This window comes from Mandrillus leucophaeus, unplaced genomic scaffold (assembly GCF_000951045.1).
Source record: "Mandrillus leucophaeus isolate KB7577 unplaced genomic scaffold, Mleu.le_1.0 Scaffold154, whole genome shotgun sequence".
NCBI lineage: Eukaryota > Metazoa > Chordata > Mammalia > Primates > Cercopithecidae > Mandrillus > Mandrillus leucophaeus.
In genome coordinates, this window is record NW_012101521.1 from 1,770,225 (window position 1) to 1,796,663 (window position 26,439).

At 46.9% G+C, this 26,439-nt stretch overlaps 1 protein-coding gene across 1 annotated transcript in view; it reads left to right on the plus strand.

The window, feature by feature from the left end:
- SEZ6L (seizure related 6 homolog (mouse)-like) overlaps positions 1–26,439 on the plus strand; it is a 95,584-nt gene that overhangs the window by 12,642 nt on the left and 56,503 nt on the right. Inside the window, exons 5-8 of the mRNA XM_011975344.1 lie at positions 640–805; positions 5,306–5,472; positions 6,371–6,565; positions 8,384–8,522. Of these exons, the coding sequence (XP_011830734.1) occupies positions 640–805; positions 5,306–5,472; positions 6,371–6,565; positions 8,384–8,522 (667 nt within the window). The remainder of the gene's footprint in view (positions 1–639; positions 806–5,305; positions 5,473–6,370; positions 6,566–8,383; positions 8,523–26,439) is intronic.

Consider the following 26,439-nt stretch of genomic DNA (forward strand, 5'->3'; position numbering starts at 1 on the left):
TTTCTAGGCTTTTCACTAAATCACCCTCCTGAAAGGTCATAACAGTTTGCATTCTAACCAGTTATGATGAGAGTGAGCCTTTCCCATCACCCTTACCATCTCCGGATTTTATGGCTGCTTTTTATCTTGGTCAATTAGGTGGATGAAAGTAGAATACAGTTTAGATTTGCATTTCATTTTTTATTAGTGAGGCTGAATTTTTTCGTGCTTACTGAGTACTAGAAATATATTTCTTCTTTTGTGAACTGCCTGTTTATATCCTTCTTGATTGCCATTTTGTGATTAAAAGTCAGGGCACAGCCAGCACCATAGAACTGTCATTAAATAGCAGTCATTCCCTACCATGAAATACACATGTTGATGGTTCCAATTGTAGAGTGAAATCTCCTGTCAAACAGGAGGATTTCTTCCCAGGAGGACAATTCCCTTCCAAGCTTTCTCTCCGTGCCCTGTTTCCTCCCGCTCCAGGTCTCTGATGTTTCACCCTAGGCAAGGGGCAGCGGTGGGGATCAGCGGAGAGTGAAACACTCACTTCCTTCTCTCTCTCTCTCTCTCTCTCTCATTTCTCTCTCTGTCTCTCTCCTCTCTCTCTCCCTCTCTGCTCTCTCACATTGCCCACCCACCACTTTCTGGATCCAGCTCCTTGTGGAGGGACAGTGCACAATGCCACCATCGGCCGCGTCCTCTCCCCAAGCTACCCTGGAAACACCAATGGGAGCCAATTCTGCGTCTGGACGATTGAAGCTCCAGAGGGCCAGAAGCTGCACCTGCACTTTGAGAGGCTGTCGCTGCATGACAAGGACAGGTAAAGCTCTGAAGGTCCACACCCAACTCCGTTTCCTCCCAGAATATTAGAACATGACTTGGGGACTTGGAGTTTTGAAATGGCTGAAGTTTCGACTCATGGAATTCAAGAAAAGAAGAGCTGGGGTGGATGGCAAATATCTTAGACACCATCAGCTTCAATCTCTTCCTTTTACAGATAAGGAAACCGGGGCATGCAGAAGGAAAGGGACCTGTCCCAGCTCATACAGCAGACTAGGAGAAGAGGCAAAAAGGGAACTGCCCTATTCTTTCTCTTGCACACCCCTTTTTGCAGTTGAACAAAAAGGGAGTACGTATTGATCATCTGCTCAGTACCCAGCCATATATTAGGCTCCATGGAGAATAGGAAAGAAGTAGAAAATATTAGTTTCTGGCATGATAGGAAATTGAGAAGGAAAAACTAGACGTATGCACGTGAAAGAACTAGAGAGAAGTTACCAGGCAGTATCTCAGCAAGAGTGTGTCTGTAGACTCTTAATAATATGCACAGAATCCAGCATTATACAACTTTTTCTGGGATCTTATTCTAGAATATTTGGGGATCTTATTCTAGAAATTCTGGGGCCTTATTCCAGAATGTTCTGAAATATTCTGGGATCTTATTCTGGGATATTCTGGGGTCTTATTCTAGAATATTATGGGGTCTTGTTCTAGAATATTCTGGATTATTCTGCGATCTCATTCTAAGATAGTCTAGAAAACTAGGACTTTAGCTGTTTTGACTTGCTGTCGTGAATTGGGTTTCCTTGCAATCAAACATGGTGATAAGGATGTGAGAGGAAGTAGTTTACTGGGGAGCTGATCCTACTAAGCACTAGGAGGTGCATGGGAAAGTGAGATTGTGAATACTAGTTGCACTAATAATCAGGTGACTGCTGGGAAAATTGGGATTCTGTCCACTGGAGACCTCTGGGCAACTGTGTTGAGCATACCTCAGAGTGGACCTGTTGGAAGAGTGAGGGAGCTGGGGTATTTATGCACCAGCTCCCATTCATCACTGGATGAGAGATGCGATGAGGAGCACTAACTATCCCCAACATCAGCTGCCACCCTTTGAGCTGGTTCAGCTGACTGATTCTCAGAGATTTGTGGTCGGAGGCCAGCAGAAAATGTGGGAGCAGTTGACTCCTGAGGGGTAGGAGAGGGTAGGGCACTAGCAGTGTTTATTGCACTTCCAGAATGCCCCCACCTTAGAATTTTTGATCTGAGAATTCTAGCGTTTTGGCTTCTTTGATGGGTCAAACCTAGACTATCAGGTCTTTAGGTTGGAAAGACTTTTTAAAAAAAAAACAAAAAGACAACTGAATAATTTTCCCATGCCTCTTGAGTCCACTTCCATCTAGGCAGTTCAGCTTTATCCAGAACAACTGTATATCGATAAATTACTTCTTTAAAGTGTAAGGTATCAAGCAGGGGCTCCTAAACATGGTTTTTCAGCAGCACCAGAATAATAACCTGGGGAACTCTTTAAAAATAAGATTCCCTATCCTTTCTTCTGGAGACTCTGAAAATCCAGGCATGGGAACCCTTGGTGAAGGACCATTTCCAAATCTTAGACCTCAGATCTGCCTCTTCCGAGAGGTGCTTGAGATGAGCCAAGCTTAAGTTTATACTAGACAACAAGAATTAGCAGAGACAAAAGAATGCATCAAAATGAGTATTTTCTGCAAGTTGTTTAAATCCTGACAAGTGGGCCCCCCACTGGTACTGGTCACTAGCAGTTTCTCTGGGGTCCTGCAAAGATCTGTATGAGCTGACACACACCAGGAAAAAAAACCAGCTTTCAAGTGTATCAGTAGGAAGAGAAGTTTGTAGAGTTCATCAAGGTTTAAGGTCAACACACACAAAAAAACGATGAAGACACTACTGTCTGAGCCAAGAAGAAAAGAGAAATCAATTATGTCTGTCCCATGTACTTTATTGAGGGGAAATGGCTAAAATACCGCAATATGTCAGTTGCAAGAACTCGGACCTAGATAGGACTCTACAAAAGAAATAAGACTTTGACCTAAAGTCAAAATGGAAGGAGATTGGATAATAGATACAAAAAATACAGAAGGAGGAGTATTCCAGGCATGGAGAATTGGGGGATGAGCACGAAGATGTAGAGGAAAGAATTAGTAAATTTGTTGGGGAGCTGCAGCAGAAGTTCTCACAGGAACAGGAGGAAAGAGAGCTGGGAATGTAGACTGGGGTTATATCCTCAAGGACTTTGAATGCCAGGCTACTTTTACAGGCAATAGAGAGCCATGGAAGGCTTTTTAGTAGAGGAGGGACATGAATAAAGATTTTAAGATGATTTTCCTCCAAATGAACTCTTTCTAAACTCGTCTCATAACATGCCCCATAAAAAGTGAGTTCTATAGTCAAGCATGTTTGGAAGACACTGTGCCCACCCTATCCTTGCCTTGAAAGGTCCTAATATGTACTAGCTAACAAAGGTACTGTTAAGACCCGCAGGAAGAAAAAAAATTAATTTTTATTTAATTCAGCATTTTGCAAATCCATTTGACCATAGACTACATAAGAATTTGAGGGAAAATACATTACTAATGCAGACATTCTAGAAAATATGGTTAGAAAATTGCTGGTTTTAAAAGATTAATAGTCTATAGAGATTTTGAGATCTTGAAGCTTTCCTCCAGAGAAACCCTCTTTGCCAAAGGCTCCTATTCTTTGAAAGAGGTGTCGCAACACACAGTCCCTAAGATACCACAGAGTCATCAGGAATCAGAAGACTATGTCGATGCCCCTTCCCACTCCTGGGATGCGTCCTGGACTTCACCACAGCCCCCATCCTTGCCTCAGCCATACTGGACATATAGCGAAAGAAACCAACTGTGGCTCCAACATTTATACATCTTAGTGACATTAGAAATTCATCTGGGCAACATAAAATAAACTATTTTTATGAGTCAGTAAAAACCTCAAAGGCTTAAAAATGTGTGTTTATGACTCCATAAAAGAAACTTATCTAATTTGTATACTGTTTTCTTCACCACTTTTGCATAATTTCTTTAAAAAACCAAGGCTGGCAAGGAGTCAAGTTCAAATAGCTTTAATAACAATAAAAATAAATACCCAACATTTTGTTTAACACATTTTATTTTTCAGGGCACTTTTTATTTTGAAATATTCTCAAAGCCCACCTGTAAGATAGGTCAGAACGACACTATGGTCAGGTCCCTCCTTTCACAGTTGAGGACACTGAGGCTGAAAGATGTTTTAAGACTTAATGTTAATCCAGATGGGGAATTGGGAAACGAGAATTATGACTCCTGACTTCCCACACAGTGCTCTTAGAAAATGGGGATCAGAGACAGAGCCTGGCGGGGGTCAAATGCTTAATAAAGAAAACTTACCTACTGTGCCCAGTTAATTTTTTTTTTTTTTTTTTAGACTGAATCTTGCTCTGTCACCCAAGCTGGAGTGCAGTGGCTCAATCTCAGCTCACTGCGATCTCTGGCTTCCAGGTTCAAGCAATTCTCCTGCCTCAGCCTCCAGAGTAGCAGGGACTACAGGCACACGCCACCATACCTGACTAATTTTTGTATTTTTAGTAGAGACGGAGTGTCATGATGTTGGCCAGGCTGGTATCTAACTCCTGACCTCACATGATCCACCCACCTTGGCCTCCCAAAGTGCTGGGATTATAGACATGAGCCACTGCGCCCCACACTCTGATATAGGTGCAATTGTACCCATTTTACAGATGAGAAAACAGAGACTCAGAGAGGTGAAGTGTTCTTGTGCAAAGTGACACAGGTCAGAAGTGACGGAGTCAGGACTCACACCCAGGTCTGCCTGACTACATAAGCCACCCTTTCGGCAATGAGATTAGTCCATTAATTCCAACTTCTCAATTAATAATAATAGTCAACATCAATTCATTAGTTCGTCGTTTGGTTTATTACATCATATACATTACTCTCCCTACAACCTCAGAATAAATCATAAGGAAGCCAGGACATGCATTTAGTCCCATTGTACAGAAGAGGAAACGGGTTTGATAAGATGACACTTGTCTGAGCACATAAGAGGCAAAGTCAGGACTGGGCACGGTGGCTCACTCCTGTAAGCACTTTGGGAGGCTAAAGCAGGTGGATCACCTGAGGTCAGAAGTTCGAGACCAGCCTGGCCAACATGGTGAAACCCTGTCTCTACTAAAAATACAAAAATTTGCTGGGTATGGTAGGGCACATCTGTAATCCCAGCTACTCGGGAGGCTGAGACAGGAGAATCGCTTGAACGTGGGAGACAGAGGTTGCAGTGAGCCAAGATCGCACCATTGAACTCTAGGCAGGGCAACAAGAGTGAAACTCCATCAAAAAGAAAGAAAAAAAAAAAAGAGGCAGAGTTAGGTTTGGGATCAGGTAATGAGGCTCCAGAGGTGGCAGTCATAGCACACCCCTTCCTCTGCCATGTCAGTGACCCAGGAAAATCTGTCAGTGTCCCTCTGTCTCTCTGCTCCCACTACCAGGATGACGGTTCACAGCGGGCAGACCAACAAGTCAGCTCTTCTCTACGACTCCCTTCAAACCGAGAGTGTCCCTTTTGAGGGCCTGCTGAGCGAGGGCGACACCATCCGTATCGAGTTCACGTCCGACCAGGCCCGAGCCGCCTCCACCTTCAACATCCGATTTGAGGGTGAGGGTCCCTGGGGGCTTCCCCTTCTTTTGTGGGGCTGAGAGTAGCCTGGGAGCAGGGAAAGCATGGGGAGATAGAAATCTGGGCTGCGAAGGATGTGGGAAATCCCGGGGCCATGTGGATCCTTTGGTTTCCAAAGACAGGCTCTTGGTTTCGTTAATAATAATGCCTACCATTAGCTGTGCACTTACTACGTGCTCAGTGCCTTCTGTGCATTGCCTCCTTGGATTTCGCTTCTGCATCATGTTTGATCCTCATCACACTGAAACATCAGAACTGTTATTCTATCTGATTTTCGGTGAGGAAACTGAGGTTTAAGAAACTTGGGTGACCTGCCCAAGACCACCAGTGAACAAGGATGGAGTTAAGATCTCTGTCCATCCTGTACTGGGGAGCCCTTAAGCTCTGCTCCACTCCACCTTCTTCTTCCAAGAAGAATTTAGCAAGAGCCCCTCCTGCTGAGACCCTGACTCTTGAAGAAGGGATTCGCTGGGCATTTCATGTATGTTGGAGGACCTTCTGTTCTGGCTTTGCCAAGAAAAGTTGGTTTTTATCATAGACAACCCTACAGTTTCCAGTGGCAAAAAAAAAAATCAGGGCTCTGAAGATCCTTCTGTGGAATAGGACGTGGAAAGGTATTAAAACACAACAACTCCACAGGGTGGAGAAGACAGAGATTCTTATTTCTATTTTAGATTTGTTTAAATGAGGCCCAAGGAGTCAACTGGGTGGCCCCAGGGTTCTCAGCACATCGTCTGGAACCAGGACATGTGATTTGGTACTTGTTTTCTTTAGGGCTTTTCTAAACAGCACAGGAGACCCATCTTCTGAAATACAGCACCACGGGGTAGTCCCTGCCTCATCTGAACTCCTGCCTCTCTTTGTTTCCCTTCCTCAGCGTTTGAGAAAGGCCACTGCTACGAGCCCTACATCCAGAATGGGAACTTCACTACATCCGACCCCACCTATAACATTGGGACTATAGTGGAGTTCACCTGCGACCCCGGCCACTCCCTGGAGCAGGGCCCGGCCATCATCGAATGCATCAATGTGCGGGACCCATACTGGAATGACACGGAGCCCCTCTGCAGAGGTGAGCGGACCCACGACACTCTTCCCACGGCACCCCAGGGACCTCCACCCTTCGAATGAGAAGACCAAGGCCCCAACTTAGAGGCCTGTCCCCGGTTTTCATACCAATTTTAGGATTAGAACCCTTTTCAAGGTTCGCTGTCCTTTGGTTCAGGGTTGGTGCTGGTCTTGAGAAAATTACAAAATGGGTAAATTTTAAAAGGTGCGCCTTCCTCCGGGCATAGGTCCCATAGTGCACAGCTTGGTGAGCTGAATACTGCATGGATTTCAGCTCATACATACTCCCTCCGCTATGCATGCTTGTGCAGTGCACAACCCATGCAACAACCCAGGGCAGCCCTGAATCTCATTAATAAGAATAATAATAGTTCTTAATTGGTGTGTAATAATTATGCTACCAGTGCTTTGCTAAGGGTGTATGTGCATTATCTGATTTCAACCTCACCATAGCCTTATAAAGTAGATTCTATCAGCCCTATTTGCAGGTGAGAAAACTAATGCTATGAAGTGACCTGTTTAAGAACACACTGAGGGGAATTGGCAGGGACAGGAATGGAACTCAGGTCTCTCTGCTGTCAGAGTACTGAGCTCTGAGCCCCACTGGACAGTGTTGGCTGCAGAGAACCCTCATCTACACAGGCTCCAGTGGACTGTCCTGCCAGTTTCCCCATATTCTTTTTGGCATTGTTGAGATGGAGACTCGTTTGGCTCACTGCAGCCTCTGCCTCCCGGGTTCAAGCAATTCTCCTGTCTCAGCCTCCTGAGTAGCTGGGGTTACAGGCATGGGCCACAACGCCCGGCTAATTCTGTATTTTTAGTAGAGACAGGGTTTCACCATATTAGCCAGGCTGATCTTGAACTCCTGACCCCAGGTGATCCACCTGCCTTGGCCTCCCAAAGTGCTGGGATTAGAGGCATGAGCATCGCGCCCGGCCCATTTCCCCATATTCAAGGCCGCTGAGCCACCCTGAGCTTGGGTCTCCTGGTAGCACGTGGAGTAATGAAGGGTGCCCTCACTCTTGGCAGCCACCGCCTCAATGGCAGTTGGCGTGAAATCACAGCCTTGCCATGGTGAGGAATTGATCCCTATATTAGATGTGCCGGTTTAACAGAGCGGAATTTATTGGTGCTTTGGCCTCTGCCATGTTGAGAACTTTCCAAAGCGGTAAACACAGAGTGGAATTTAAAGGGCACCTGCCGCAGCCACATCTCTGCTTCCAGTTCAGGGCCGGGACCTGTCATAGCAACATTATCTAAATTATCGAGCAGCTACCACGTGCCAGGCGCTGTGCAGCATGTTTGACATTCATGAGCTTAAGCCTCACAATCACCCAATGAGGCTGGCAGTGGTATTGCCCCCATTTTATAGAGAAAGGGAGCTGAGGCTCTGGGAAATTACATACCTCCTCTTACAGACTGTTAGCGGCAGAGACAAGATTGGAACCCTGGGACCACCTAACTTGAGTGGGCGGTCTCTTAGCCACTACTCACCTTGCAAAAGAGCAGAGGCTGTTGAGGAGTCATTCTGACCACTGAGCTCCATCCTTGGTCTTGAAGGAGCAATAGCACTCCTTAGCCCAACTTTTACCAACTGTCAGCTGCAGGGCAGGCAGCTGGCCAGCTCTCATTTAATCATTACACACACGCGCACACACACACACACACACACACACGTGCTGGCTGCCTGAGGTAAAGGCACCTGTCCACAGTACACAGAGATTCACGGCTGTCTGACTTCATAGCCCACATGGTTAGCCGCTATGCCACACTGACTTCTTTACAAATAAAGTCCGCCTTCCTGCCTGTCTGTCTTTTACAGCCATGTGCGGTGGTGAGCTCTCTGCTGTGGCTGGGGTGGTACTGTCCCCAAACTGGCCGGAGCCCTACGTGGAAGGTGAAGATTGTATCTGGAAGATCCACGTGGGAGAAGAGAAACGGATCTTCTTAGATATCCAGTTGTGAGTGTTGATAATGGGCGGTCCTCTAATTTGGCAAAATTTGGGAGATTGGGAAAGAAATTGCTCCTGCTTTATTCTTTCAACCAGTAGTAACTAAGCATCTGCTATGTGCCAGGGACTGTGCAGAGAACAGGCATTCCCATAGTGAGATCGACAACAGCAGCACACACACACACACAGAGAGACAGAGAGAGACAGAGAGAGAGAGAGAGAGTCCCTATCTTTGGGAAATTCAGTCTAAGGAAACAAATATGAAATGAGGGCATACACAAATAATTGCACACTCTAACTTCAATAAGGGATGTAAGGAGAGGTGAATGGTGCTATGAGATTCTATAACTGGAATTTGATATAAAGAGGAAGATCAGAAAAGTCTTCCCCAAGGTTCTGATACTAAAGCTCAGAACTAAAAGATGAGTTGGAGTGATGCATCCTAAATGAACAGAATGTGCAAAGGCCCTGTGGCAAGCATCTCATTTTCTTTTTTTTTAATTTATTTTTTATTATTATTATTCTTTAAGTTCTAGGGTACATGTGTATAACGTGCAGGTTGACCCAGCCATCCCATTACTGGGTATATACCCAAAGGATTATAAATCATGCTGCTATAAAGACACATGCACACGTATGTTTATTGCTGCACTATTCACAATAGCAAAGACTTGGAATCAACCCAAATGTCCATCAGTGACAGACTGGATTAAGAAAATGTGGCACATATACACCATGGAATACTATGCAGCCATAAAAAAGGATGAGTTTGTGTCCTTTGTAGGGACATGGATGCAGCTGGAAACCATCATTCTTAGCAAACTATCACAAGAACAAAAAACCAAACACCGCATGTTCTCACTCATAGGTGGGAACTGAACAATGAGATCACTTGGACTTGGGAAGGGGAGCATCTCATTTTCAAAGGACCGAATGGCCAGTGTGGCCAGGGAGAGGGGGGCACTATAACACTCATTTACAGGACTACAGTTGTTTATTTTCCTGTTTGTCTCCCTCAACTAAACCAGAAGGTCCTCTCCACTGGGGCTGGGGCTGACCACCCTCTGTCTCCACAGTCTAACACAGAGCCTGATACACAGTAGATGTTCAGGAAATGATTGCTGAATGAAAAAAAAATGTTTTTAATGAACAGACTTACTTGGCTGTGCGGCTTGGGTTTCTCATATTCACAGGGGGTAACCATTAGATTCTCCATCCAGAATGTTCCCCGCTAGCTCCCCAGGAGGGTGACATTTGCAGGGAAGCAGTTACTCTGGGCCAGATGCAAAAGCGACTGCTCTAAACATTTCTGTCTTAGGTCATTCTCACAAAGAACCCTGCCTGGGAGGTCATTAACCCCACTGTCTGAGAAGGCAGCAGAGATGCAGGGAGGCCACCCAGAAAGCCAGCGAGTAGCAGGGCTGAAATTCAGGCTTCTGTGGCTTCTCAGTCATGCTCTTTCCACTGCCCCATGTGAGATGGGGGTGAGAAGTGGACAAAGACAGATGGTAGTGTCTGGAGCAAGCAGAATACAGAGTTCCCGGCAGACCCAGGTGGCAGACGGGAGGGTGGCTGGGGGAGGAGAGAGTGCTGAAACCCAGCAGGCTGGGGAAGCAGCACTCAGGGTTGTCTGGCTCTGCAGAGGAACCTTGCAAGAGAAAGAGATGTTATTTTCAAATTATTAGTGACTGGCTTTTGAGGCTGTTCCTTAGATGCAGCAAGAGTGTCCTTAGGCTAGGTGCCGTGGCTCATGACTGTAACTCCAACATTTTGGGAGGCTGAGGCAGGAGGACTGCTTGAGACCAAGAGTTTGACACCAATCCCAACAACATAGGGGTATCCTATCTCTTCAAAAAATAATAATTAGCGGGGTGTGGTGGCACACGCCTGTGGTACCAGCTACTTGGGAGGCTGAGATGGGAGGATCTCTTGAGCCTGGGAAATTGAGGCTGCAGTGAGCCGTGATCATGCCACTGCACTCCAGCCCGGGTGACAAAGTAAGACCCTGTCTCAAAAAAAAAAAGTGTCCCCAGAGGCTGTCCCAGAACCTCCTTCTCCAGCGGAGTCAGAGACTTACACAACTTGAATAGCCACCCCTTGTGGACTTGGGGTCAGGCCAATCTAAGAAAGAATTCCACCTCCTTCACATATGACTTTGGGCTGGGCTCACCTGTTCTCGCCTCTCTCTGGGCCTCAGTTTTTCTCTCCTGTAAGGGGGTCTTGGAATATCAATGCTTTGTGGCTGCTGGAGGCAGATTTTTCGCGTTCCTTGCCCATTGCCTCACTCCTCAATAAAGCTCATCCTCGTCTGGGCACAGTGGCTCACACCTGTAATCTCAACATTTTGAGAGGCTGAGGTAGGAGAATCACTTAGGGCCAGGAGTTCAAGACCAGCCTAGGCAACATAGTGAGACCCCCATCTTTACAAACAATTAAAAAAACTAGCCAGGCTTGGTGGCACCTGTAGTCCCAGCTACTTGGGAGGCTCAGGTGAGAGGATTACTTGAGCCCTGGAGTTCCATGCTGCAGTGAGCCACGATCACACCACTGCACTTCAGCCTGGGCAACAGAGTAAGACTCTGTCTCTAACAAAAAAGTTAAAATTAAAATTGAATTAAATAGACCTCATCCTCTTCCCCCCATTCCTTTCTCTCTGACTTCTAGAGTCTGGAATAAGATGTTTATTCATTCATTCCAAACAAATTGTTTGAGTGTCTACTATAAGGCAAGCATAATTTTATGTGCTGGAAAGATTCTAATGGTTGTTCCTTCAGTGGTAAAATTCATATTAAAAAGAATGGAATGGGTTGTCTCTCTTAACTCTAGGAAAAAAATACTGTGTACCTACTGTGTGCCAGTAGCAGGCTTAGCATTGAAGATACAGTTGTGAGAAAAGCAGCGCAGTCCTCACCCTGCATGCCTAGCAGGTGAGGCGGGGAAGAAAGTAAATGCAGTGTGAAAGGAGTAGTGACAGGCAGGTGAGGGCACCTGAGTGAAATCAGGAGGGCTCCCAGGAAGAAGTGACTTCTATAATACCATGAAAGAGAAGGTAGGCAGGTGATGGGGGGAAAAGAAGAATGCCCCGGCCAGGCATGGTGGCTCACGCTTGTAATCCCAGCACTTTGGGAGGCCAAGGTGGGTGGATCATTTGAGGTCAGGAGTTCAAGACCAGCCCAGCCAACATGGTGAAACCCCGCCTCTACTAAAAATACAAAACTTAGCCAGGCATTGCGGTGGGCACCTATAACCTCAGCTATTCAGGAGGCTGAGGCAAGAGAATCACCTGAACCTGGCAGGTGGAGATTGTGGTAAGCCGAGATCACGCCACTGCACTCCAGCCTGGGTGACAGAGCGAGACTCTGTCTCAGAAAAAAAAAAAAAAAGAAAGAAAGAAAAAGAAAAGAAGAAGGAGGAGGAGAAGGAGGTGGAGGAGGAGGAGAAGGAGGTGGAGGAGGAGGAGGAGAAGGAGAAGGAGAAGGAAGGAGAAGGAGAAGGAGAAGGGGAAGGGGAAGGAGAAGAGGAAGAAGGAGAAGGAGAAGGAGAAGAAGCAGCAGCAGCAGCATGTCCTACCTACATGATAAGGGCATCTGCAAAGCATCTATAAGCCTGGAAATGAGAGAGTGTAACCCACTTAATGGCATAAAGTTTAACGTGGCTGGAGCAAAGCGTGGCAGGTGGGTAGGGGCTACAGAGGGAATGGATCCAAGGGAAGCTCTGGGGTCTTCTTAGCTGAAGCTTCACATAGAAAACTTTATTCTAAGGCTGCATCCCTTAGGAAGCCTTCTGTGTTGCCCCCTTGTCCTTGTCCATAAATACAAATTTATGGTTCCAGCTTATGAATTCCTTCCCCCAGAAGTTACCAGGAAAACCACCTGTCTTCAGCCAAGAGAAGGTACCACAAACTCCTGAGTTCTTGGCTTCTCTGGCAGAAGATCCCGCCCAGCTCTAGGCCCCATGAAGTCATCTATAATCCCCCCTCTTCTGCTTGGCTCTCCTCTTCTCGCCTCACAGGAAGCCTCCCAGATGGGTGGTTTTGCTTAAATAAGTCGGGCCCACATCTCCCTTTGGTGCCAGAGGTCTGGAGGAGGAAACAAGAAAATGGGAATCTTTACTTTCATCATCTCTAGGCACCAAATATTCAATTAACCTTCAGCCTGACACCAGATTGGGTTTTATTTCTACCACTAAGCATGCATGCGATGGGGCAGCCGATCTGGGAATCTCAAGCAATTAAAGCTTCCCCAAAGCCAGGCCACTGGTGTTAGCATCAGCAAGGGAGCCCTTGCAGCGGGGGCAGACTTTCTGTCTTCTGAACATTTTCGCAGTCGTAGATTGAGCGTTGACTAGGAGAGAGGACCCTCAGTTTCCTGCCTCCCTGCCCTGATACTCCATGCCCTCAGCAGCCCTGGACCCAGCACCTAGCCTCTCTGGGCCTTAGATTCCTCCTCTGCAAAATGGTGGGCTGCCTTGAATCAAGGGTAGATGCAAATTCAAAATTATGAAGGGCCAGGCAACATAAATACAGGATTTAGAGCTGGTGTGAGATTATATGGAGGGGAGGGATCTGTGATGAATTAGGAAGTACATACCCTATCTAAAATCATTTAAATTCAATTTTTATTTTATTTTATTTTATTTTTTGCGACAGAGTCTCACTGTCACCCAGGCTGGAGTGCAGTGGTGCCGTCTCAGCTCACTGCAACTTCCAACTCCCGGGTTCAAGCGATTCTCCTGCCTCAGCCTCCCGAGTCATTGGGATTACAGGTGTGCGCCACCACACCTGGCTAATTTTTGTATTTTTAATAGAGATGGGGTTTCACCACGTTGGCCAGGCTGGTCTCAAACTCTTGACCTCAATTGATCTGCCCGCCTCCGCCTCCCAAAGTGCTGGGATTACAGGCATGAGCCACTGCCCTCGGTCATAAATTCAATTTTTAAAAATAGCATCCCCTTCTTCAAAAAAAAAAAAAAAAGTGCCTACTGACTGCATCCAAACTGAGGGCCATCAGTTTGCCACTCTTGCAAACGATTAAGGTGATTGAAGGATTAAGCTCCTTTCTCGTTGCAGCAATGAAGAAACGCATGTTTTGAAGCACTTACTATTTTCAAGGTCTTTACTAACATTAATTTTTACCTTGTGTAAGTTAAAAATAAATTGTATTATTTGCTCTTTGGATTAATCCCATGAAGTAGGTGCAACTATTACATTTAATTATATCCTCTTGCTTCCTCACCAATTCACTTGGATGTCTAAGAGGCATCTCAAATTAAACGTATTCTAAGTCAAACTCCTGATTCTCCCTCCTTATATCTATTTATAGGGAGATATTTATTTATCTATTATACCTATTTTACCCCATCTTTCCCATATGTGTAAGGTGTGATCTATTCCACCTGCCGCTTGGGGAAAAAATCAAACAAACAACAACAGAAACAGAACCCTTGGTGTTATTCTGGCCCAGTGGAGTGCTGGCTTTTTTAGCAAGTTGGGGGCACAGTGGGCCACACCCCGATTGGTAGCATCTGTCAATTTCCGTGGTGTAAATACTCCCACTATGACCCGTTTCAAGCTAACAACATAATGACAACAGGCTCTCCAAATGCCTGGACGTTAACCATTAGCTCTCACAAGCCCGTATGAGCCTGCCCCCAGCCCAGCACACTCACTGTGAACCGGACCTTTCTCTTTCTCCCATACCCTGTGACCAAATCTTCAGGAAATCCTGTTGCTTCTACTCAAAAGTCAAAGTCTTCCCAGAGTCCAAGCAGTTCTGATACCTCCACTGCCACCTGCAGGGTCCAAGCCATCCCGTGTCTTCCCGGGATTATTGCAATGGCCTTTGAGGTATCCTCGTTCCCACTTTTGCCCGCTCTGGGCTCTTTTTAACCAACACTCTGAGTGATCCTGTTACAACCTAAGTCATATCACCCATGCTCTGCTCGAAGTTCTGCAATAGCTCCCTGTTTTATTCGGAGGTAAAGCCAGTGTTCTTACAAAAGGCCCTACGGGATCTAGCTCTGGTTACATCTCCAGCATCACTTTATTCCTCTCTTCTCCTTTCTGTATGGTATATTCGACCATATTCGCCTTCTTGGCATTCCACACGCATACCTCAGGGCCTTTGCACTGCTGTCTCCTCTGCCATTGGGATGCTCTGCCTCAAATATCTGCAGAGCTTGCTCCCCAACTCTCCATCCTCTGACTTTGCTTCACTTCCAGAGCCCTCGCCACCACCCAGCGCACTACACATTGTAGTATATCTTGAAGTATTTCAACTCCCACCACCTCCACCTGGAACGTCACCTCCATGAGAAGAGCAGGAGCTTATTTTCTGTCTTATTCACTGTTGTAACCCTAACATATAGACCAGTGCATGGCCCATTGTAGGTGCTTAATAAATAAAAGCCAATGAAATAAATATAGCTTGTACGATCATACAGACGAGGCTTCAAAGGGAGAATTCGAACCCAAATTTGTGTTCTGCTGGCTATGATGCACATGGAGGGAAAGAAAGAGGGTCAGAAAAATATGGAAAGACCTTCTGGGGACGTGGCCTCCATTTTTTTAATAAATACAGGTTTGTTACATGACAAGGAACCTGGGTTGATAAGAAATAAATTTGGCTAAAAATTATCAGGTAAAGTATTAAATAACAGAAGTAGGAGGACTCCCCAAGAGAACATTTTATAGGGTTATGGTGTCAAAAGATGTGTCATCACAGACCTGAGAATCAGAATATCTAGCGGGAGGGGGACTTCAAGGTCCCCCAATCCAGCGATGCCGAGATATGCTGGCAGAGTTCAGGGACAAAGTGCCATGGCGCTTGGGAAGCCTATTTCATTCTCCCGGATATTCTGAGCACTGGACACCAAGCCAAGTAGGAAGTGATGATGGAACCACAGACAGGCTCAGAATGGGGCCAATAAGGGGGGCATCACCCTCCCCAAGGCAGCTGTCATGACTTGCGTTAGGACAAGCAGCCAGCGTCATCCCGGGGCCTTAGGATTTGCAGTGACATCAAAATCGATTCAGTCCCAGTTTTAATCATCATGGACATGTGAGGACTGTCATTTTTGTCACTGAGCAAGTTTAATTCGATTCCACAAATATTTATTGAGCATCCACTATGTAGCAGGTATTGAGGCTGGGCCCTGGCAGTGAGCAAAACAGATGCAGCCCTGCCCTCGGGGAGCCATGTCGTAGGCTGACACAGCACCAGCAAGAGGAAATACAGCCCTCTGGGGGCCCAGAGTGAGGGAAGGTGAGCCTGGCTGAGAATGTGAGGGAGAAGCTGTTCTGAGAACGGTAAAGTCTAAGTCAGTTTTTCTCAACCAGGAGCTATCTTGCGCCAGGGGACACTTGCCAATGTCTGGAGGCACTTCTGGTTGGGACAACTGGAGGGTGGGGTGGACAGAACCGCCAGCATCTACTGGGGACAGGCCAGGGATGCTGCTATACATCCGACAATGCACAGGACAATACCCACCACAAAGAATGAGCTGACCCAAAATATCAATGGTGTTGAAGCAGAGAAACCCCAATCTATGCTAAGACCTGAAAGCCAGAGAGAAGATGGGCAGAGATGGAGGGGAACAGTGTTCCAGCCAAAAGGAACAACATGTGCTAAGGTCCAGAGGCAGGAAAGCACAGCTCCCTTCTTAACTGTCCATGATATTTAATATTTGCTGAGCACTTAGGATCTCCCAAGCGTTTACATCCTAGACATCTTCACGACAAGCACATGCCTTGGGTTCTGTTGTTATCTCCATTTTCCAGATGAGTAAACTGAGGCTCGGGGTGGTGGGAGAGTGCCTGTGATCGCACAGCTAGAAGCTGGTGGAGCTTGGACTTTCACCCCACTTGCCATGTCTCCAGGACCCTGTGTGTCTGGAGTTCAAGGACGCATCCATGAAGTAGGACAGCCTGGCAGTGAGTGGGACTCAACAACGCCTTGAAGGCCACATTAGGGAGTCTGGGCTTCCCCAAATTGGGCAGCAGGAAAAGGGTTTAAGCACTTAAAGAGATTAAAGCTTTGCAGAAGGGAGCTGCGTCCTCCGGTCACCAGCCCGAGGCTCACGCCGACAAGCTTGGCACACGCTTGGCAGAGTGGCATCTGGACTTGGCACCTCCTCCCTCCCACAGAGGGAGTGAAAATAGCATCTCAACAGCCAGGGTTATGTGAGGCCCAAGAGCTGCTGGGTTTAATTTATCTTGCTTGGTTTTCCACTGACAGTTTTAGTAAACCAATTTGGGTTTGATAGTAAAAATAATTCCGTCCTCCAGGCCCCTCAGCCCTCCTAAGTGTTTGCAATTGTTATTTTTCACATCGACGAGGAGGAGGGAGTTTGCACTGCAGACCGAGCTGGGTAGGTGGCCCATAGTAGGCGCATGACTTAGCTGTCTGCTGAGTCATGAATGAGGACGTAAGCCACATGTGCCAGGCGAGAGGGGATCTCTAGCCCTCTTTGTCTACTGGGCAGTCTGTTGATACCATGGGCATGGCGGTTCTAATTAGTTACCATTTATTAAAAACCTACTATGTGCTAGGTGGACCCTGAGCTGCATCGTTTAGGTCCGTGAGCAATAATAAATGTGAACATTATTATGCAGAGATAATAATGACATAAATTAGAGCTAATGTGGGTAGAGATAATTACAGAAGGGTAATTACCCAAATTAGAGATAATGTATGCCAAGCACATTGCATGTTATCTGGCACGTAGTTGGTGCTTCACAAATGGAGACTACTATTATCAGGAATCCTCAGATAAGGCAGATATTATCATTACCACTTTATGGATTGGGTCATGAGAGCACAGAGAGGTTACGTGGCTTCCTCAGGTCACACAGCTAGTAAAGATGGTCCCACACCATAGCCTCCGCTTCCACTGACTTGAACAGCTTTCGGGGCACCAGCTGTGTGTCTCGGCAATGCAGCAATGACGCAAGAAGGCTCACAGGCCTGTAGGGACTCAAAGTTCACGAAGGGACATACAGCCATAAACAGACAACATGGCAAAATGTAAGCAAAGTCCTGTGGCTTGGAGAGGGAGTTGGGGAAGTAGAGGGGAACTAGATGTATCTCCGTGAATTATGGAAATGTCCCTGAGAAGGTGACATCCGGAAGGAATCTTGAAGAGTGCCAGTTGCCTGGAGTTAATGGGAGAAAAGTGTCATAAGCAAAGGATTCAAGCAGTGACGACAGTGACCATTAGGCATGGAACAAATGCTCCGAACCACAGCGTCAGTGAGAACCATCTGCCTTCATTGTTGGACGGAGGAAAGAAGGAGGGTGCATCAACTTGGGATGAGTCAGGAGCCCTCAGGCTAAACCTTCTTTACACCCCAAATGCCGCCCTAACCCACCATGTATCCCTCCCAGCTCCATCAGAAATCTGCCTCTTACCCTAAAAACACAACTGAACAGAAACTGACATCCTAAGGGACTTCTCATATTGCTCTCCTCTCTCTCTCATTTATTCTCTCCCCCCACGCCCTCCCCAACTCTCAAAATAAATTACGGAAAGGAAAATAAGGGAACTAACATTGGTGAAGGCATCGTGGAATAGAAGATCCGAGAGGGGCCCCAAGCTTAGCAAGTATCACACAGCGAGAGAGGACCAGAAAGACAACCTGCTTGTGGCCACAAGAGCTCAGCACAGGGGCCACAACCTTGAAGACGCCTTACGGCCAAGGAGACATAAAAGCATCTAGAGTCAAAAAGAGGCACATGTGAGTCCATCCTGATGTTCACCAGCTCTGTGGCCTCAGGCAGATTATTGAAGGTGATGGTGCCTGCCCCCACAATGGGATATTTTGTTCACTTTATCCCCAGTGTCTGGTACAAAGAAAGTGCTTGATAAATATCTGTTGAATGGAAGAGACGGTAAGGCTGGACACAGTGGCTCATGCCTGTAATCCCAGCACTTTTGGAAGCCAAGGTGGGAGGATCACTTGAGCCCAGGAGTTCAAGACCAGCCTGGGCAACAAAGCAAGACCCCGTCTCTGCAAATAATTTAAAAATTAGCCAGACATGGTGGCATGCAGCTGTGGTCCCAGCTACTTGAGAGGCTGAGGTGGGAGGATCACCTGAGCTCAGGTGTTGAGACCAGCTTGGGCAACATAGTGAGACCCTGTTTCTAAAAAGAGAGAGAGAGAGAGAGAGGAGGTGGGTGTATAAATTAATTAAGTAATGTAAAAGTTAAAATAACAAATAACATAAGGTTTCTGACACAAGATAAGCAGATAACCATAGCTAACACTATTTTTACCCCTACTATATCCCAAACTTTATGTTAAATACAGGCACACATTATCTCATTGATGATGATGATGATGATGAAAGACCAACATCTGACATTCATTGAGTACTTACAACGTGCCAGTCTTTACAGAAAGAACGTGCTTTCTTTACCTATAGTAACTCATTTCACTCTCCAATGCAGTATCAGTACCCTATGCAATATCTACATCACGTCAGTATGACTACTCCTTTGTACAGATGAAGAAACTGAGGCTGAGAGAGATGAAACTGCTTGCCCAAGGTCACACAACTAGGATGTGTGCAAGTCAGAGATGGTCTTAGAGACTTGAACCCAGGTCTCTAAGACCAAAGCCAGTTTGTAACCACACACACACACACACACACACACACACACACACAAAGGTAGCAAAGTGCTCCACATGGGAGAAATTCCCAGCTCCATCTTACAGAAGAAGAAATTGAGGCTCAAAGTGTTTCCTGCTCCCTGTTTCCTGGACATCTGCTGCGAACATACATCTATCTCTGCAGGGAAAAAGTCTCAACCAGGCTCCAGTGTGCCTTCCTTTGCTCCTCCGCAAAGTTCCCAACGTTGCTCCCTGTTTGTGAGCCCCAGCACAGTTCTCTAACCAGGAAATTAAAAGGCCTAATAACAAACCCAGGTAACCATATGATTGATAGCTGCGGAACAGTCCTCTTCAGCTGCTGCCAACCTGTTCTGTGCTAAGTTAATTCCAAGCCCTAAAAATTAAGTGCCTTCTCCAGAGGCACTTCAGGTCTTCAAACAGAGATAAAGCTGCTTTGGACTGTGAGACTTCTACCTGACAGCCAGGCAAGGAGGAGGGAGATTCAAGAGTTGAGGACAACATTAGCCCTGGGAGAATAGATTTCCAGATATTAGCAAAAATAACAGGAGAAATGCCCGCGACAAAAATAAAACTGGCTGAACTCAGATCTTCTGGCCCGTTAGCAAAGAGCAGACAGGATTTCCCTGGAGCCAAAAGTTCGGAGGCATTAGAAAAGGAGCAGAAAAGTTCATAGAGCCCAAATTCCATCATGTTGCAAATGAGGAAATTGAGGCCTAGAGATGGGAAGACATTGCCCCAAGACCACTGTATCAGTCAGCTATTGCCGTATAACAAACCATCCCAAACTCACTGGCATCAAACAGCAGGCATGTATTTCTGTTCACGAGTCTACATGTCAGCGTGGTGCTTCTGGTCCTAGCTGGATGAGTCTATGGGCGGCCACTGGCCTTCTTCACGTATTTGGGGGTGGGTTGGCTGTCGTGGTCTAGGTGGGCATAGACTGGGATTGACATAGACATGGATCTCTGCCCCAGGTGCCTCTCATCCTCCAATTGCTAGCTTGGGCTTGTTCCCGTGGTGACTGGCCAGGGTTTCAAGAAATGGAGAAGAAGCATTCAAGGCCTCTTGAGCCCAGACTAGGAAGTGGCACAGCAGCGCATCTGCCATATCCTATGGCAAGCCACAAAGCAAGGCCCAGCCCAGAGGTATGGTGTGGATACAGAGAGGGGCCAAGCTTTGGAATCATCTTTGCCCTCAAGCTACCATGACTACAGAAGGGTGGAGACTAGAACTCACGTCTCCTGGTTCCAGCCCAAAGTTCCAAATGATATCACTGTGTACAATGATCCCATGAGGTCTGAGCATCATTATCCCCATTTTACAGATGAGGAAACTGAGGCTCAGAGAGCTGAAGGAACTTGTGTAAAATCTCACAGCTAGGAAGAATAAGAGACAAGATTTGCACCTAGGGCTTGGTGCCTGGCATAGAGAAGACTCAGAAAATGTTTCTTTCTCTACGTGAGGCTTTCAGCATGTGGGAGACACTCTGGAACGATCTTGAATTCCTTCAGGGACAGGAAGAAGCCTTCACCTACAGTAAGAAGTCTTGGGTTCTAGTCTCAATTCTTCCACTGAGTGGCTGTGTGACCTTGGATAAAGTCACCCCACTTCTCTGGGCCTCGTTTTCTTTCATCTTTCAAATGAAAATAACAGTGGCACCCATCTCTTTGAGTTCCTGAGATGATGAAATTATACCATGTGCAGAAGCACTTGGCAAGGGCTTGGTACATTACACACACTCAACAATTTAATTGGCAGCTGTGATGACGATTAATTCCTCCCATGGCCCATGGTCCTGTGTACAAACTGAGCTCGTTTGCATAATCACACACACACACACACCACACACACACACACACACAGATCCCTCTGAGCTTGCAGTTTGAGTGTTACAGTAGGAATGAAGAGAATCCATACACAGTTCTTACCCAGGTATCCCACCTAAATGATTACCTTCCTCTTCCCCACGATTTGCAGGGGATTGTGGTGGTAACTTGGAAACACAAGCACCACGGGTAGGTCCTCCATCAACTCATGCCTGTGTTCTGCTCCTCAGCCACGCCACGCTCTTCTCACCTTGGTGATTGCAAGAGCCTACTCGGGAGGAGACCTGCTCTCTGTCTGAGCTGGACATTGCCTTATTGGTGCGCCCCCTACAAACTCAAGGCATTCTAATGCAATTAGACCTGACATCTTAGGGAGACACGACTGCTTGTTTTACGAGTCCCTGACATGCACTGTCCTCCTGCACTTACTATTCAACGAGTGTTTATTGCGGGCACACCATGTGGCTAGAGTTGCATCCAATTATCAGAGGTCTGGAGATGACAATAATCACTCACATGGATTACTGTGGTGCCAAAACACTCACATGCCCTTACCTTTGTGCCAAGCTCTGTTCTGAGCACGTTACCTCTTAGTTAATTCTCAAAGCTACCTAGGAGAGTCACATGATGTGTTCTCCATGTAATAGATGAGAACAGCATTCCTCCTCGGAGGGGTAAAATGGCTCGCCACTTAGACCCAGGAGTGCCAGCCTCACACCTCTCATCACCCCTCAACCCTGCTTCACAGAGTAGAACCGACTTCATCCTGAGGGCAGCCACCCTCCCTTGAGAGCTGAGCAAGCAAGCAGTGTAGTCAGACCTGCCACTTAGACAGCACCCCTGGGAGGAAGGCAGAGGTGGGTGGAGGTGGCAGGAAGCCAGGCAGGAGGCAGGTGGGCAGCAGCACTGGTCTGGCCTGGTCCTGTGATCGCCAAGGCCTGGGGAAGCTCCTGCAACCCCCTCTGGGGGCTTCCGGGGAGAAGCTGGGAGAACCCCAAAAAAGGGTTCGGTTTTCCTGGAGGAGTTCCCACGACAGGTGGGGGCGGCCCCTGCGTACAGTTTCCTGGGGGTGTTCTGGCTGCTCAGATTGGCCACACCAAGGCTTTCTCCAGGGGAGGCCTTCAAGAACATGTGCACAATGCAGATGCAGAACGGCAGGAGGCGGCGACCCCAGCCACTGTCAGTTTCTGCTGGAAAAAGCTCCGTCAACTCTTCTTCCAGCAATGCAGAGCCCTGGCCCACCGCCCTCTGCACACGTGCGTGTCTGGGTGTGTGCGGTAGTATATACCACACACCACACACACACCACACAACACTACACACACCACACACCACACACACCACACGCCCTAACACACACACACACCACACACACTACACAATGCTACACATACCACACACCCTAACACACACCACACACACACCCACACACACCACACACACTCCACACATGCCACACCACATGACACTACACACAACACACACACCACACAATGCTACACACACCACACAGTCTAACACACACAACACACACCCCCATACACACTATGCACCACATGACACTACATACACCACACACACACCACACACCACATGACACTACACACATCGTACACACACCATATACACAACACACACACACCCCCATGCACACACCACATGACACTACACACACCACAGACACTCGTGCACACACACACCACACCAGCACACACACACCACACATGCCACATGACACTACACACACCACACACCTAACACACACACCACATGACACTAAACACACACCACACACACACCACACACACACCACACACACACCACACACACACCACACACACACCACACATACACCACATGACACTAAACACACATCACACACACACCACACATACCACATGACACACGACACACACACCACCTGACACTACACACACCACACACACCACGCCACACACCACACACACACATACTGCCACACACATCCAACCTCACCAGCTGATCACGCGTCCCTCGAGGCGAGCTCTCGCACCCTGACTTAGATGTCCCGGAATGTAGACGACCCTGGGTTCCACTCCGTGTTTTATAAAACTGGGGAAGCTTACATCCGGAAAAAGGAAGCAATGTGGGCAATGCCACAGAGGAAATTCATAGAAGGGCCACAGATGCCATTAGGGGTCACCCCTAGGTCTGGAAAACTCAGGCCTCAGCAGCATATTTCTAAAGCCTTGTATCCCCAGATCAACCCCTTCCTTGATATTGAATGGGGAAATGGGGAAAGTGTATGGATCCAGCCTGCTCCACAGAGAGAAGCATGTAGTGGCTTGGTCATGACCATTGTAATGGACTTTTTTGCAATTTGTGTATTCTGAGATTTGCATCTGGGGAAACTGAGACCCAGGCTGGGAAGCCTCTTGTCCAGTCACAGGTCAGAAAGACCCTTACTGAGGTCTCGTCATGCCAAGATTTGTTGCCACCCCGCCCTTGCCCCTCAGCAGGGTGCCTAGCTCCTTACAAATAGTTTTTGTAATAGAGGAAAAATGCTCTTGTAGTGGAATTCCTGACATTAATTGTCATTTACGGCTCTCAACAACATTATCCCCATTTTACAGGTGGGAACACTGAGGCTCAGAAAGGCTAATCTGCTTCCTCAAAGTCCCCCAGCTAGAATTTGAACCCGTTCTCTTAATGCTGCCTCCTGAGCTGGAGGTGAAACACCAGGGTAGTTAAGGACAGCCGTCTTTGTAGGCAAAGCATCTGGGGAGCTGTTGGGGTTTCCTGGTCATGGTTCTGGGTGTAAAACATTATCAGTGACCTTGCCAGAGCATCGCCCGCTGCCTTCAGAGATGGCTCAGTCCAGGGACGTGGAAATGAGAAACGGCTTAAGCTGCCCATGGCGGCAGGCCCAGAGGGATGGCAGGCCAAGAGCGGCAATCTCTTTCCTACTCTTTTTCTCTTTGAGAATAAGAGGGAAATTGAGAAAAGGGAGAAAGGAGGAGGAGATGGAGAAATGGAAGAAAAGAAGAAAGGTGATGGAGACTGGGAGCCTCTCTGAAATCAGGGCTGTGTCTCATTCAGGCTGAAAACTCCAGGTCTGCGGCTCTCAGTCCCAGCTGCCCAGGGGAACCCCCTGGGGATGGGAGTTTTAAGCGACACTAATGCCCAGTCTCCACCCCCAGAGTTTCTGATGGCCTGGTTTGTCTGGAGTGCAGCCTGGGATCAGGAGTTTTTAAATCTCCCCAGGGATTCTGATGTGCAGCCAGGATTGAGAACCATGGGGTAGTGGGTTCACAGCCTGGAGTGGACAAGCGTTTTGGTGAATATTTTTGGAGAGAAATGGGGAGGAAGAGAGGGTGGAAGGAAAGGAAGAAAGAAAGAACAAAGAAGAGACTAAGAAAACAGGCCAGGCACGGTGGCTCAAGCCTGTAATCCCAGCATTTTGGGAGGCCAAGGCGGGTGGATCATCTGAGGTCAAAAGTTCGAGACCATCCTGGCTAACACGGTGAAACCCCGTCTCTACTAAAAATACAAAAATTAGCCAGGGACGGTGGCAGGTGCCTGTAGTCCCAGCTGCTTGGGAGGCTAAAGCTGGAAAATAGCTTGAACCCGGGAGGCGGAGGTTGCAGTGAGCCAAGATCATGCCTTTGCACTCCAGCCTGGATGACAGAGTGAAACACCGTCTTAAAAAAAAAAAAAAGAAAGAAACAAAAAGAAAAGTCATCATTTTTGTGTGTTTTAAAGTGTCCTATTAGGGAGCCAAAGATACTGGTTTTCTACGTCCTCCCTGGAGCTGACATGGTTTCTTGTCCTGTCTGCCATTTTATCAAATTACATTGAAAGCAAATTTAATTGGGTTTCACTGGGTCAAAGGTCCCTAGGCAATTCTGTGGTGCTGAGAGGTGCCTGGCAAATTTGTGCTGCATCTGAAAGGAGCACAGAGGCCTTAGGATCTGGGCCTTTGGGGCTCAGTCTACTCCTCTGTAAAATGGGATTCATAATGTTTTTTTCTCTGACCACCTGACTATGTGGGTAAGGGGATCAGATGAGAAAACAGATACAAAACAACTTTAAACATGTCCCTTCTAAGGCCTTCAAAAAAAAAAAAAAACTACAAATATTTTATCAAAGTTTTAATGCATACAACTGAATTTACAGGTTTCGATTCTTGTTTTTCTTTCCTTTAGATCCTATGATTTATTTCATCAGTATCTTTACTGTTCCGTAAAGATCTTGCCTGAAGTGCAAGATAGTGTTTTCTTAGGAAAGTCATTTAATTCCCCTGAGCCTCAGTTTCCTCATCTGGAAAATGGACATAAATTCGCTGTCATTCCTTCATTTAAGTGACCTTTAGTTCACCTGTGCCAAGTCCTGGATGGCCTCCAGGAATCGGGGTAAAGACATGTGACTTCAGGGAGCCAATACAGGCAGATGAAGGTTGCTGGTCTGTTGCTCAGGCTTTGTCTTCCAGAAACGTCTGTTTGGATTCTGACACTGCTATATAACCAGCTGCTTGAGCGTGAGCATGTTTCCTCACCTCTGGGCACTTCAGTAGGCTTATCTGTGAAATGGGTGTGAATAGTCATACTTACGGGGTTAGTCCGAGGATAAGATGAAATGGTGCATGTAAAGTGCTTTGAAAAGCACTTGAAAACCTTAGCTAATTATTACATAGCTGTAAATGCAGGGTGGACAGAGGGATCCTGGGGAATTAGTAAGGTGTTGTCTAGCAGAGAAGAGAGAAGAGGGCTTTCGAGGTAGCGAGACCAGCATGAGCCAAGGCATGAAAGATGGAGGCTTTAAGGGGCTAGGGGCTGCAAGGGGCTTGGTGTACTGGGTGTTTGAGACAGCAAGAGATGGGCTGAGACTCAGCTGTGGACTTCCTGGGAGGTCAGGCTGAGAAACTGGACTTGAGTCTGTGGGCTAATTTTTGCGGTTTCCACAGTCCAATTCTATTACCAGCTACTTCTTTTTGTGTTACCATTTTTGTTTTTCAGAAAATGCATGTAAATTGGCTTGCCTTTTTCACTTGGCTTACTCCAACCAAAATAATGTCCATGAAATTAGAAGTTTGATGTGCAAACCATATATTTATGTATTTTTCTAATTCGCATTTAAAGAAATGCATAAACATTAGACATTTTAAAGTATGTTTGCCTACCTAAAATCGTCCTGTGAATGAGGCTCGAAAAAGCCTTTTAAAGGCAAGATTTCTAAGCCAAGGGTCAAGCGTTTGTTTAGAAAGGAATAAGGAAAAGAAAGGGGGCTTGCTCATCATGCCTTTCTATGCCCTCTCTGGAATATTGACTCTAGTTCAATAGTTACCAACCTCACCTACCACCTACTCCCCATATCCAGGCTCCTGATTGGTTGGGGTAAAAAGGGCACCTCCGTGAAGTCAGCCCATTCCATGCTTAGGCATGCACTGCCCTCTGCAGGTGAGGAGAAGGATTACATTACCCGAGATGGGTTC